Source organism: Ahaetulla prasina, chromosome 14, assembly GCF_028640845.1.
Source record: "Ahaetulla prasina isolate Xishuangbanna chromosome 14, ASM2864084v1, whole genome shotgun sequence".
Classification (NCBI taxonomy): Eukaryota; Metazoa; Chordata; class Lepidosauria; order Squamata; family Colubridae; genus Ahaetulla; species Ahaetulla prasina.
Window position 1 is genome coordinate 20,380,299 of NC_080552.1, and position 12,188 is coordinate 20,392,486.

At 47.1% G+C, this 12,188-nt stretch overlaps 1 protein-coding gene across 5 annotated transcripts in view; it reads left to right on the forward strand.

Annotated features, from left to right (window-relative positions):
- The window catches only part of TNRC18 (trinucleotide repeat containing 18), an 83,483-nt gene extending 73,964 nt beyond the window's left edge, over window positions 1-9,519 (forward strand). For all 5 annotated transcript variants that reach the window (XM_058157906.1, XM_058157908.1, XM_058157907.1 and 2 more), the window contains 4 exons: window positions 481-1,763; window positions 4,199-4,435; window positions 5,155-5,229; window positions 7,158-9,519. In XM_058157906.1, coding sequence (XP_058013889.1) covers window positions 481-1,763; window positions 4,199-4,435; window positions 5,155-5,229; window positions 7,158-7,364 — 1,802 coding nt within the window. In that variant the 3' untranslated portion in view covers window positions 7,365-9,519. The remainder of the gene's footprint in view (window positions 1-480; window positions 1,764-4,198; window positions 4,436-5,154; window positions 5,230-7,157) is intronic.
- Window positions 9,520-12,188: the final 2,669 nt, after the last annotated feature.

The following is a 12,188-nucleotide window of genomic DNA, read 5'->3' on the forward strand; positions in this document are numbered from 1 at the left end:
GAAGTCGTATTTTCTGCAATCGACTTTGGAGCGGCCCACTTTAAGTTTGTATCTATTGTGCGCTCCTGTATTGTTGCGGTTGAAGCTGAAGCAGTCATTGACAGGAAGGACATTGTAGCAGATGATTTTATGAGCTATGCTTAGGTCATATCGAAGGCGGCGTAGTTCTAAATTGTCTAACCCCAGGATTTCAAGTCTGGTGGCATAAGGTATTTTGTTGCGAGCAGAGGAGTGGAGGACTCTTCACGTGAAATATTTCTGGACGCGCTCAATTGTGTTAATGTCCGATATATGTTGGCCCATATCGGGTGAAAACCGACTCTGAAGTCTCCCGCGGTTTTCACCTAATTAAAAGTAAAAGTTTTTCTGCTTTCTCAAAACCATCAGTCACATGGTCCGGGCTGACAACCGGGCGGCATCACTCCGCCTTCCTCCGACCAGCTTCAGGGTTGACATTTTGCACTTTCTGTTGCTTTCTAGAAGAATCCGTTATGGCAGACCAGACCATCCCGGGGGAGATGCTGGCCAACTCTTCTCTTGGCTCGGAGCTGCCGGTTTGTAAACAAGCTGCCAAAAACTCACAGAAGGTCCACTCGGATCCTTCCAGGACTCCCCCAGCGCCAGCAGAAGACAAGCATCACAGCAAAGCCGGCAAGGGGAAGATTTCTGCCAAGCTTCATAGCTCGGTTCCTGCCACCTTCCAGACGCCGGTGTTTGGCAACGTCCGTGGGAATGAACCCTACCCTGGACCGTTTGGTCCTTCCAGCAGCTCCTCGGGGAAAGTCAAATCGAAGAAAGGAAAATCCACAGAGGAAGGACAAGAATTTGGGTCTGCTCCCAAAGCTCAGAGGAAGATCCCAGACAGTGAGATCTTGATCAAGCTGGACCACGAGGGGGTCATGTCTCCCAAGACCAAGAAGACCAAAGAGGCCATGAGGATGCTGGGGGAGTCAAACTTGGCCAGTAGGAGAGAAGCTAAGAACATCTTAGGACTCAGCTACACAGCTATGGCCTGTCCAAACTCCAAGCAGAAATCTTCCCGGAGCAAGGTTGCGGAGGGAGAGCCTCCTCCTAATTTTGGAGGCAAGTTTGAAAACGCTGGAGAGCCACCATCTTCTTCTTCTAAGCCCCAAGAAGAGAGCAGCGAAGCGGCCCCTGTGAGGGACGAGTCAGAAAGTAGCGGTAGCAGCTCGGATTCTGAAGGAGAAGAAGAAACGGAGAAGAATGGAGGTGGAGCTCAAGATAGCAGTTCGGCCAGCTCGAGAGCCTCCACCCCAATTTCCTCTTCAAACTCCTCCTCCTCTTCTTCCTCCAGCAGCAGTAGCTCCTCCTCTTCTTCTTCTTCCTCCTCCTCCTCCTCTTCCTCTTCTTCCACCTCCTCCTCCAGCTCCAGCTCCTCTTCCTCTTCCTCCTCTTCCACAACCGACGAAGACTCTTCCTGCAGCTCCGAAGACGAGGCGGCAGAGACCCAACCCAGCGCCCCTTCCACGCAGCCCACCGTCCCAGCCAAGCCCACCAAGGCCTCAGGGAAGTCCCCGTCCTCTTCACATTCCCGAAACCCGAAGCAATCCCAGCAACAGGTAGCGCAAAAGCAACAACCGAGCGGGAACAAAAACCGGAGCAAGAAACGGGAAGGAATCCATTTGCCCACCACGAAAGAACTAGCTAAACGCCAGAGGCTGCCCTCGGTGGAGAACCGGCCCAAAATTGCTGCCTTTCTGCCTGCACGGCAACTTTGGAAGTGGTTTGGGAACCCTACCCAGGTAAGAGCGCCGTATTGGATTGTCCTTCGCTATGATCTCTTAGGTCCGTGATGGCGAACCTATAGCACGTGTGCCAGAAGTGGCATGCAGAGCCATCTCTCCGGGAATGCCATTGATCTTCTGGGTTCCAGCACACAGCTGGTCTTTGTGCGCGCAGGAGCACCAGAAAGCGGAAGAACAGTTCCTCGGCATTCATGCATGTGCCAGGAAGCTGAGCTTTCAGCTTCCAGCATACGCATGCGCGTCGGTCACCTAGTTTTCTGGTTTCTGGCGTGCATGCGTATGCGAAGACCAACTGGCCAGTACTCCTTTGCATGATGGAAACCGGAAGCTCAGCTTCCCGGCACGCGCATGGTCTTCCGGTTTCTGGCGCTCCCGCATATGCGCGCCGGGGAGCTGTTTGTTGTGACCCAGGCCCAAGTAGGTAGCAACAAACTTAGTCTGTAGAAAAACAAACTTTATTAGAACAGCTGGGAATTACTTCATTCCCAGCATCGTCCAACTCAAAGTAAAACAAAGGCCTCCCAACACAAATTCCTCAGTTATCTCACAAACCTTAGTCCAATTAGGCAAACTTCCAAAGGCCCTTCCTAGTAAATGTCCAGAAGTCACAAAAATAAAGACGTACACGAAGCAGAGGATGCAGCTACAATGTTGTTTTCTGGCAAAGCTCAAACACTAGTGCTGGTCTGTTTTAAGCCTTATGGGAGGGGCCAATCATCTCCTGGCCTTACTCCCGAGTCGTCCTGTCTGCTTGAGCTGCTCTTGCCTTCTGGCAGCTCTTCTCATGCCTGCATTAGGAACAGGCTCCTCCTGGTCCTCTGCCTCACTACTATCAGTCTCTGGAGACTCTGGAGTCTGCGCATCACTTCCCGATGGCCCTGGCCTCACCTCAGCCTCATCGCTGTCCAACTCCATTGCCAGCTCTGTAGGCTGCTAACGGACCACAATACTGCTCTTAAGGTTTCTGGTGCTTTCCCAGATGCGCGCTCCCATTTCGGCGCTTAATGCTGAAAAGGATTGCCAACACTGTCTTAGGTTGAGGTGCACACTTCCTTTCAGCCAATGTCCGCGCTGGTTGGGTGTCTGGAAATGATCAACTCGCATCTGGAAAGTACTAGGTGGGGACGCAGATGGATAACTCTAAGGAACAGGAAGCTTCTGAGTATTTATTTCATCTAGGAACAAGTGTAGGTAGTCCTTGATTCATGACAGTTCCTTTAGTGACTGTTCAAAGTTACAGCAGCATTGGAAAAGGTGACTTATGACCATTTTTCACACTTAGGACCATTGTAGCCATAAGTGGTCACGTGATCAAAATTTGAACATTTGGCACCTGGCATGTAGTTAGGACGGTTGTTGTGTCCCACTCCTCCGCTGACGGCCGGGTCAGGGAAATCCGAATCAGGCTTGCCTCTGCAGCTCTGCCCAAAGTCCTAGCAAAGTCCTCAGAGCAGGCAGGAGACCAGAAAGTGACTTCAGCAAGATATGTTTAGACTTTGCCTGACTCAGAGAATGCCAGAAAGCAGATCCTTTATATAGGCCATGGGGTGTGGCTCCATGACTCAGCACTCATTAAGGCCTGCCCCTCCCTTCCTTCTGTTGCCTCTGTCTATCCAGTCTTCTGATGCAAGGGTCACTCCAATCAGCAGCTGTTGGAAATAAACTTTCCTCAGGCTCACATGCTGTGGAGGAGGTGGAGGGGTCTAGCTGCTCCGTTTGCCTGAGCATGGAGCCGAGCTGGGGCCGGGGGATGCCCCCTCCTCTTCAGCTTGTCTGGGCATGGAGCCAGGACTGGGGCTGGGAGGCATACATTCCTCCGTGTTCGGGAGCAGATAAGAAGGCCCCGGCTGCGGTGAGAGCGGGCAAGACACAACACTGGTTGCAGCTTCCCAAGGTCATGCGATCCCCCTCTGCGACCTTCTGACATGCAAAGTCCATGGGGAAGCCAGATTCACTTAACAACCAGGTTATTCACTCAACAACTGTGGCAAGGAAAGTTGGGGAAATGGGGCAAAACTCACTTAACAAATGGCTCACTTAGTGACAGAAATGTCGGGCTCATTGTGTCATAAGTTGAGGACTGTCTGTACTACCGTGTTTTCCTGAAAATAAGACCAGGTCTTGTATTAATTTTTGCTCCCAAAAATGCATTAGGGCTTCTTTTCTGGTTAGGTCTTATTTTGGGGAAAATACGGTACTAAATGCATCCATCTGGCTGACAAGTTTAACTGGGGCTTATTTGGGGGGGGGGATAGGGCTTATATTACGAGCATCCTGAAAAATCATGCTAGGACTTATTTTCCGGTTGGGTCTTATTTTGGGAAAAACAGGGTAAGCCACAGGTCAGCCAGTCCGCAGCTTAGCTGAATATAAAAAGTCAAAACATGGAGGAGTCCTGAGATTTCCTAACTCCCTGCTTCTTCCCGCCACAGAGACGCGGGATGAAGGGGAAAGCCCGCAAACTCTTCTACAAGGCCATCGTCCGCGGGAAGGAGATCATCCGCATCGGAGACTGTGCCGTCTTTCTGTCAGCGGGGAGGCCCAATCTCCCCTACATTGGCCGGATCCAGAGCATGTGGGAATCCTGGGGAAACAATATGGTGGTCCGAGTGAAATGGTTCTATCACCCTGAGGAGACCAACCCTGGGAAGAAGCTCAACGAAGGCAAGGTTAGTCAAGTCAAAGTTGGTCAAGGGTTACTCAAAGTTTTTTTTTTAATTTGCATTTATATCCCGCCTTTCTCCGAAGACTCAGGGCGGCTTACACTATGTTAGCAATAGTCTTCATTCTATTTGTATATTGTATACAAAGTCAACTTATTGCCCCCAACAATCTGGGTCCTCATTTTACCTACCTTATAAAGGATGGAAGGCTGAGTCAACCTTGGGCCTGGTGGGACTTGAACCTGCAGTAATTGCAGGCAGCTGCTGTTAATAACAGACTGCATTAGCAGTCTGAGCCACAGAGGCCCATCAGTTAGTTAGTCAAAGTTTGGTTAAGGTTGGTCAAAGGATTGTCAAGGTTGGTCAAACATTGCTCAAAGATTAGTCAAAGGTTGGTCAAGGGTTAATCCAGGTTGGTCAGAGGTTAGTCATGGTTGGTCAAAGGTTAGTCAAAGATTGGTCAAAGTTAGTCATAGTTGGTCAAGTCCAACCTTCTTGCAAACTAGCCAGAGTGCTACATTAATAGTTGGGGAGACTGGAAAGGAGCTTTGGAGAACCCTTAAGGTTCCTTTCAAGCAAGAGGTGTCAAAGTCTTCTACTGGTGTAGGTTTTGAGCGATGGCTGGGCTTGTTTTCTCATCTTTTCTTGATGGCTGTGGTGTTTTTCCCCCCCCCTCCTCTCTTCGATCATCCTTCTGCTTCTTCTGCACAACGCTTGGACTTCAGCGATGGGATCAAAAATCTGCCCGGACCTTATCAGCAGCTCTTCAAGTTTCCAGCCAGAGAAAAGACTTCATGGAGGTGTGTAGAATCCCACAATCACAAGGAGCCTGGTAGCCCCTTTTCTGACTCACACGTTTAGTGAAAAAATTTTGTGAACTGAAGCGGATGCCTTTTGATTTTAGAATAGTATAGAACAGCGGTCACTAACTGGTAGTCCGTGAGAAAATTCTGGTGGTCCGCAGAAAAATAATTTGCATTTTTTATATTGCACTAAATCAGGGGTCCTCAAACTACAGCCCCCTCGGACAGATACGTGCAATGAACGTTTGTGTTGCTGCAGAGAGTCTCCCCCTTCGGGGTCTTTTTGTGTGGGGCGGAGGGGGGCAGAAATTCCGACTTGGGGTCTGCTTCGGCCTCCTGGTGTGGGGCTTTGGGCGAAGGCTGAAGGGAAGCGCTGTTGGTGGCGAAGAACCGGAGGACCTCGTTCCAGTGGGACTGCCCCATGGCCTGGAACTGGCTGAGCATCTCAGCCTGCTGAGCCTCCAGGCGCTGGTCCCTGGCTTTGCACTCCCACAAGTCTTCCCTCTACTTGGAAGTAGAGCTTCCTAGTTCTCAGTGAGCCTCCTTTTTAGTCAGATCCAATTTGAACTGAGCCAGCCGTTTTGCCAACTCTTTCTCCAGCAACTGCTTCCTTTTGGGGCCCTGAGAAGCCCAGGCGAGCAGGCGAGGAGTAGTGAGTAGAGGCTGGCAAAGCACCCCTTGACGTAAGTGACATTGAGTTGGCCACACCCACCCAGTCACATGACCATCTTGCTGCGCCCACCCAGCCAGTCATTAGACAGATCATATTAGTGGTCTGTGGGATTTAAAATTATGAATTTAGAGGTCCCTGAGGTCCAAAAGGCTGGTGACCCCTGGTATAGAATAACAGAGTTGGAAAGGACCTTGGAGGTCTTCTAGTCCAACCCCCTGCTTAGGCAGGAAACTCTACACCACTTCAGACAAAGGGTTATCCAACATCTTCTTAAAAGCTTCCAGTGTTGGAGCATTCACAACTTCTGGAGGCAAGTTGTTCCGCTGATTCATTGTTCTCACTACTAGTTCGGCGAACCAGATGTAAAATCAGCATCCGGTTTGCCCAAACCTGCATCTAGGCTTCTGAGAATGATGTAAAGAAGCTAGGAGAGGTAAATAGGATGAAACAGAGATAACAAAGAGAGATGATAATAATGGGAGGATCTCAAATAGAATAGAATAGAATAGAATTTTTTATTGGCCAAGTGTGATTGGACACACAAGGAATTTGCCTTGGTGCATATGCTCTCAGTGTACATAAAAGACAAGATACCTTCATCAAGGTACAACACTTATAACACAAATGATGGTCAATATAGCAATATAAACCATAAGGATTACCAGCAACAAAGTTACAGTCATACAGTCATAAGTGGAAAGAGATGGGTGATGGGAACGATGAGAAGATTAATAAATAAAGATTTAGTAAATAGTTTGACAGTGTTGAGGGAATTATTTGTTTAGCAGAGTGATGGCCTTTGGGAAAAAACTGTTCTTGTGTCTAGTTGTTGTGGTGTGCAGTGCTCTATAGCGTCATTTTGAGGGTAGGAGTTGAAACAGTTTATGTCCAGGATGTGAGGGATCTGTAAATATTTTCACAGCCCTCTTCTTGATTCGTGCAGTATACAGGTCCTCCATGGAAGGCAGGTTGGTAGCCATTTTTTCCCCTGCAGTTCTAATTATCCTCTGAAGTCTGTGTCTTTCTTGTTGGGTTGCAGAACCGAACCAGACAGTTATAGAGGTGAAAATGACAGACTCAATAATTCCTCTGTTGAACTGGATCAGCAGCTCCTTGGGTAGTTTGAGCTTTCTGAGTTTGTTTGATGAGTAGATGATGCCAGGGCCTTAGAAAGGTCTTCTTTGCCTTCAAGGCCCTGAAGGGAAGGTTCAGCAGATGTTCTAACATTTCTCCTCTTCTCTTTCTGATGCAGAGGGCCTTGTACCAGTCCTCTCACGTGGATGAAAACGACGTTCAGACAATCTCGCACAAATGCCTGGTGGTTGATTTGGAACAATATGAGCAGATGCTGAAGACGAAGAAGTATCAAGATAGTGAGGATTTATACTACCTAGCAGGGACGTACGAGCCCACCACGGGCATGATCTTTAACACGGATGGAGTCCCCATCATTTGCTAAACAGCTTTTGAGAAAGACACAAAACGCGGGAGGCACCTCGCACCTTGTGCCTCCCTCGGAGGAACGACAGACGGAATGAAAGTTATGTGCCTGTTGAAACGACAGCATGATTGTGTTGTGCGCGGTCACAATGTTTCCAAAATTAAAGAGAAAGAGAAAGAAAGCAAGCGCGAGAGAGAAATCTGCAAAAGATTCTCCCCATCCTCAAATCATTTCATGAACTCAAGAGCGATGGATTGGATTCTGTGGCTCCCAACAAGGAATTAACATTTGGGATTTTTAAGAAAATTAACTCTTGGGCAGTGGGCCTATTTCCGGTCCTTTGCAATAAAGTATTGGACTACAGGCAGCTCCATCATCAATCTTTGAGTATTGAACGTTCATCGGTTATTTCAAGAGGCCAATTTTTTTGGGGATGGGGGGGGAGGGAAATTGGCACTTTTTTTTTATCTTCAGGGTACCGGATTTATCTGCCCTCAACCAACTGAAAACTCAACTTATGGAAGAACATGCGGTTGGTTCAGGGACAGTTTGAGCAAATGCCAATCAAGAGGTGGGCTGGGCCCTTTCCCACCCACTTCTCTATCTCCAAAAACTGTTCTACCAGAGAAGTGGTATGAAGAAGCAACTGTAAAAGCCACCCGGGCCAATAAGATGGTTACTGGAGGAAGAGTTGTCCCTTTTTCTTTTGAGTTACAAGGACTTTAGAGCAGGTGGGTTCAGAAATCCACCGCCGAGTTTCATTTATTCTCTTTTGCAACCCTTTCTCTCCAAACCCTTGGACTGATGAAGGAGCTCTAAGGAAGAGCTGTTCAACAGACATGCTTCCTCCCTCATGTAAAGTGAATGTATTTACTCCAGGTCCCTCTTGGGGGGGAAGAAAAAAAAAAAAAGGCTCCTCAGCAGAGGTTTATAAATATTGTGGTGGCGGTAGGGGGGGAAATCTATATTTGAAAAAGTAGACAGGTCAGCTGCCTTGCTACGCCCACCTCAAGAAACATTTCAAATGACATCTTCAACATGGGCCAGCCTCCTCTCGAGGACTACTTGGATGATCATTTGGAGCCAGAAGCTCACATGCTCCTGTCTCACCATTGCCAAAACTCAGCACTTGTCGGACGCACGTTAAGAACCGTTTGGCTTGTCATCTTGGAAGGCGTAACTGGGTCTCGTCGCAAGGGTCATCTGCGTAGACCTCATCTCATTCATCGGCCATCCAGAAACCGAGCCGCCATCTTCCGTCCAAGGGTGGGGGAAGACCTTGAGCGTTACCACCATCTGCCGACTTTGAGATGAACGAAGAGCCCCTTGGAGGTGAACTACCGTTTGGGTGTGGTGGGCCCCAAATGCAAGGCCAGTGAAGACAACACGGCGACCGTCGCAACGCCAGCATTTTTGCACTTACGAAACCCCGCCAAACTCACACACTACAAGAGAAGACACCGGAATCGGTTCTGACAGGGACAGAGGTTACCGTTTTCAAGCACTACAAGGGGAAGGGGTGGGGTGGGGAGACGATTTCTACCTGACTTAACGCGAGCAGATGTTTTCTTTTTATTTTCCGCCATGGTACAAAAAGGACCGCTTCCCTCCCTCGGGATCCTTTCGCCACCCGTTTTGAGAACCACATGGTGCTGCCCAGCCTCGGCTGCCTCCTCCAGTCCACCACTTCCCAGCTTCCAAGCCTTAGGTGGGCAACGTTTCTAGATCGAGTGACGCCAGGCCTGTACAGTTTTCATACATCCAAAAGGTTCGGGCCAGAGCCCTTTTCCAACGTATTGTTAAAAAAAAACAACACAAAAAACCAACAAAAAACAAAAACAAAAACACCTCTTTAACAATACAAAGACGGAGGAGGAAAACAAAGGAAAGAGAGAGAAAGAGAAAGGACAAACAAAAACGGAAAAAAAGCAAAAAAAACAACCACCCAACAAAAAAAACGGATTTACCTTTTTAATTATAAATATAAAGTATAAATATATAAATATATATAAATATATAAACTTTTTAAAGAAAAAAAACTGTGAAAAAAAAAATTATGGGAAAGTATAAAAAAAAGCGAAACACACGGTCTGACATTCGAGACTCTTTTATTTTTTATTTCCGGTTGGAATTGTGACTGTAGAGAAAAAAAAGAGCGAGAGAGAGAGAGAGAGAGAAAGAGAAAAAGAGAGAGACAGGGAAAAAAAAAGAGAGCGAGAGAGCGAGAACGAACGAACGAACACAGGGGAATAGGAGAGCCAGACATTGCTTTCAAAACGGTGGACTGTATCGTAGGACGAGGAAGAAGAAAGCATTGTGAAAACGAATGTTAAAATAGAAAGCACTTAACTGCCCGCTGCCTTCTATGGAACACAAGCATTTTTGCAGACAATCGAAGAGAGGAACGGAGCCACGTGTTTGGGGGGTTTTTTTTGTGTGTGTGTATGTGTCCTTTTCCTTCCCCCCTCCCTTTGCCCTGTTGTTTTCTGTTTTTTTTTAAACGTTTTCATTTGTTTCCCTTTTTTTTTTTTTGCATTCTGTTCGTTGCTGTACGATGTGTGATTCTTTTTCATAAAAAAAAAAAGAGAGAAAAGAAATCTTGAAACACGAAAAGCGATGGGATTTTTCTGCATTCTTTGTGCCGCGGCTTAAATGCGTGCGCTGAATTTCTCAGCTTGCCCACCTCGAGATGCTCTCTGGAGTCTACCCTGATTTCAAAAGGAATAAAATAAAATAACAGAATAGAAGAACTGGGTGGGATCCAGAAGGTCTTCTAGTCTAAGCCTCTACCCGAGCAGGAAACCCTGTAGCATTTTCAGACAAACGATTGTCCCAATCTCTTCTTGAAAACCTCTGGTGATGGAGCACTCACAACTTCTGAAGGGAAGTTGTTCCACTGATTAAAAGTAAAGGTAAAGGTTCCCCTCGCATATATGTGCTAGTCGTTCCTGACTCTAGGGGGCAGTGCTCACCTCCGTTTCAAAGCCGAAGAGCCAGCACTATCTGAAGATGTTTCCGTGGTCATGTGGCCAGCATGACTCAACGCCAAAGGCGCACGGAACGCTGTTACCTTCCCACCAAAGGTGGTCCCTATTTTTCTGCTTGCATTTTTTACATGCTTTCGAACTGCTAGGTTGGCAGAAGCTGGGATAAAGTAATGAGAGCTCACCCCGTTATGCGGTGTTAGGGATTCGAACCGCTGAACTGCCGACCTTAGCCGCTGAGCAACCGTGTCCCTATTTCTACAATAATTACATTACTTGTTGTAATTGTTAAGGAATTTCTCCTTAACGGGTCTCTTTGGGTTTCCCTCTGTTTTAAAGAGGGGCTGTATGTGTGGAAAAATCAAACCTGTGATTAGATTGGATTTTTATTACGATGATCTTGGAAGAATGGCTGGCAAGTGGATACATAGATCAACCTTGTTTTTATGTGTTTTTATGTGTTTATACACAGACACACACACATAAAAACAAGGTTTGAGTCCTGGCAGCATTCACACATAACACTAAGCCAAGCTTAATTTTAACCAGGGTTTTTTGAAGGAATGATTTGAAGGAATGATTATCCCGGAGACAAATCCTCATCACTTTCTTAAGCAAATCCTGTTTTAGTTCCCTATTTCCCAGAGCTAGTAAACTAGCATGCTGGACTGAATACAAAACCTGCATTTGGTTGTCGCAAACCACCGGTCCTCATTCTCGTAGCAAACTGTGATTTCTTTCCCAAGAAGAATGTTTGCAGACTGTCCAATGAGCAGCGGCCATCCATCTTGTGGGCCTCTGTGGCTCAGACTGGTAAGACAGTCTGTTATTAACAGCAGCTGCCTGCAATTACTGCAGGTTCTAGTCCCACCAGGCCCAAGGTTGACTCAGCCTTCCATCCTTTATAAGGTAGGTAAAATGAGGACCCAGATTGTTGGGGGCAATAAAGTTGACTTTGTATATAAATATACAAATAGGATGAAGACTATTGCTAACATAGTGTAAGCCGCCCTGAGTCTTCGGAGAAGGGCGGGATATAAATGCAAATTAAAAAAAAATTTTAAAAAAATCTTCTCACGCATCCAACCAGAGATATTGGCTTAGTGTTGGGTGCGGATAAAAACCCTCAAAGTTCAGGGATTTGCAACGTTTTCTAAACCGTTTCACGGCAAGGTTTTTTTTTTTTTTTGCAAAGCATATAAAGGCAGATAAAGTGGAGCAAAACCTGGTTAGTTGGCTGAATGGTGACGTGGATTCCGCAGGGCTGCAAAATTTGCAAAGCAGATGGGCATTTTTTGTATGCAGTGCTCATCGGAGGCCACACCAATTTATCCACAGACCAGAGATTCGATCCTTGATTGGAAAGGGCAACCTGTGACTACTTTTAAACCCTACTTACATAAACATCAGTTCAGATCTGGGAAGAGCCACTCTTGCAGCCTTCGTGTGTCATCCCCCAGCCCCCCCCCCAAAAGGGACACAAAAGCAAATTGCTGCAAATAAGCCAGTTTGCAACCCTGGAACATCCTTATTTTACGAAACTCTCAAATTTCTGTCCTTCAGGGAGGAATTTGAGTGGAGTGATGCAGTGGCCTAGAGGTGGCACTCTCGCCTCACAATTAAGAGGTTGTGAGAGTTCGATCCTAGGTAGAGGCAGATATTTCTCTCTCTCTGGGCACACTGAGAATATATCTGCTGAACAAAACTCCGCATCGGCGACAGGAAGGGCATCCGGCCATTGAAAAATGCTCTGCTGGCTCCATTCAGTTCCCCAGACTCCACCCCGCAAGGGATTATGGGGTCTTTAAAAGATGATGTGGGAGGAATTTGAGCAGAATGTTTCAACCCAGGTGGAAGT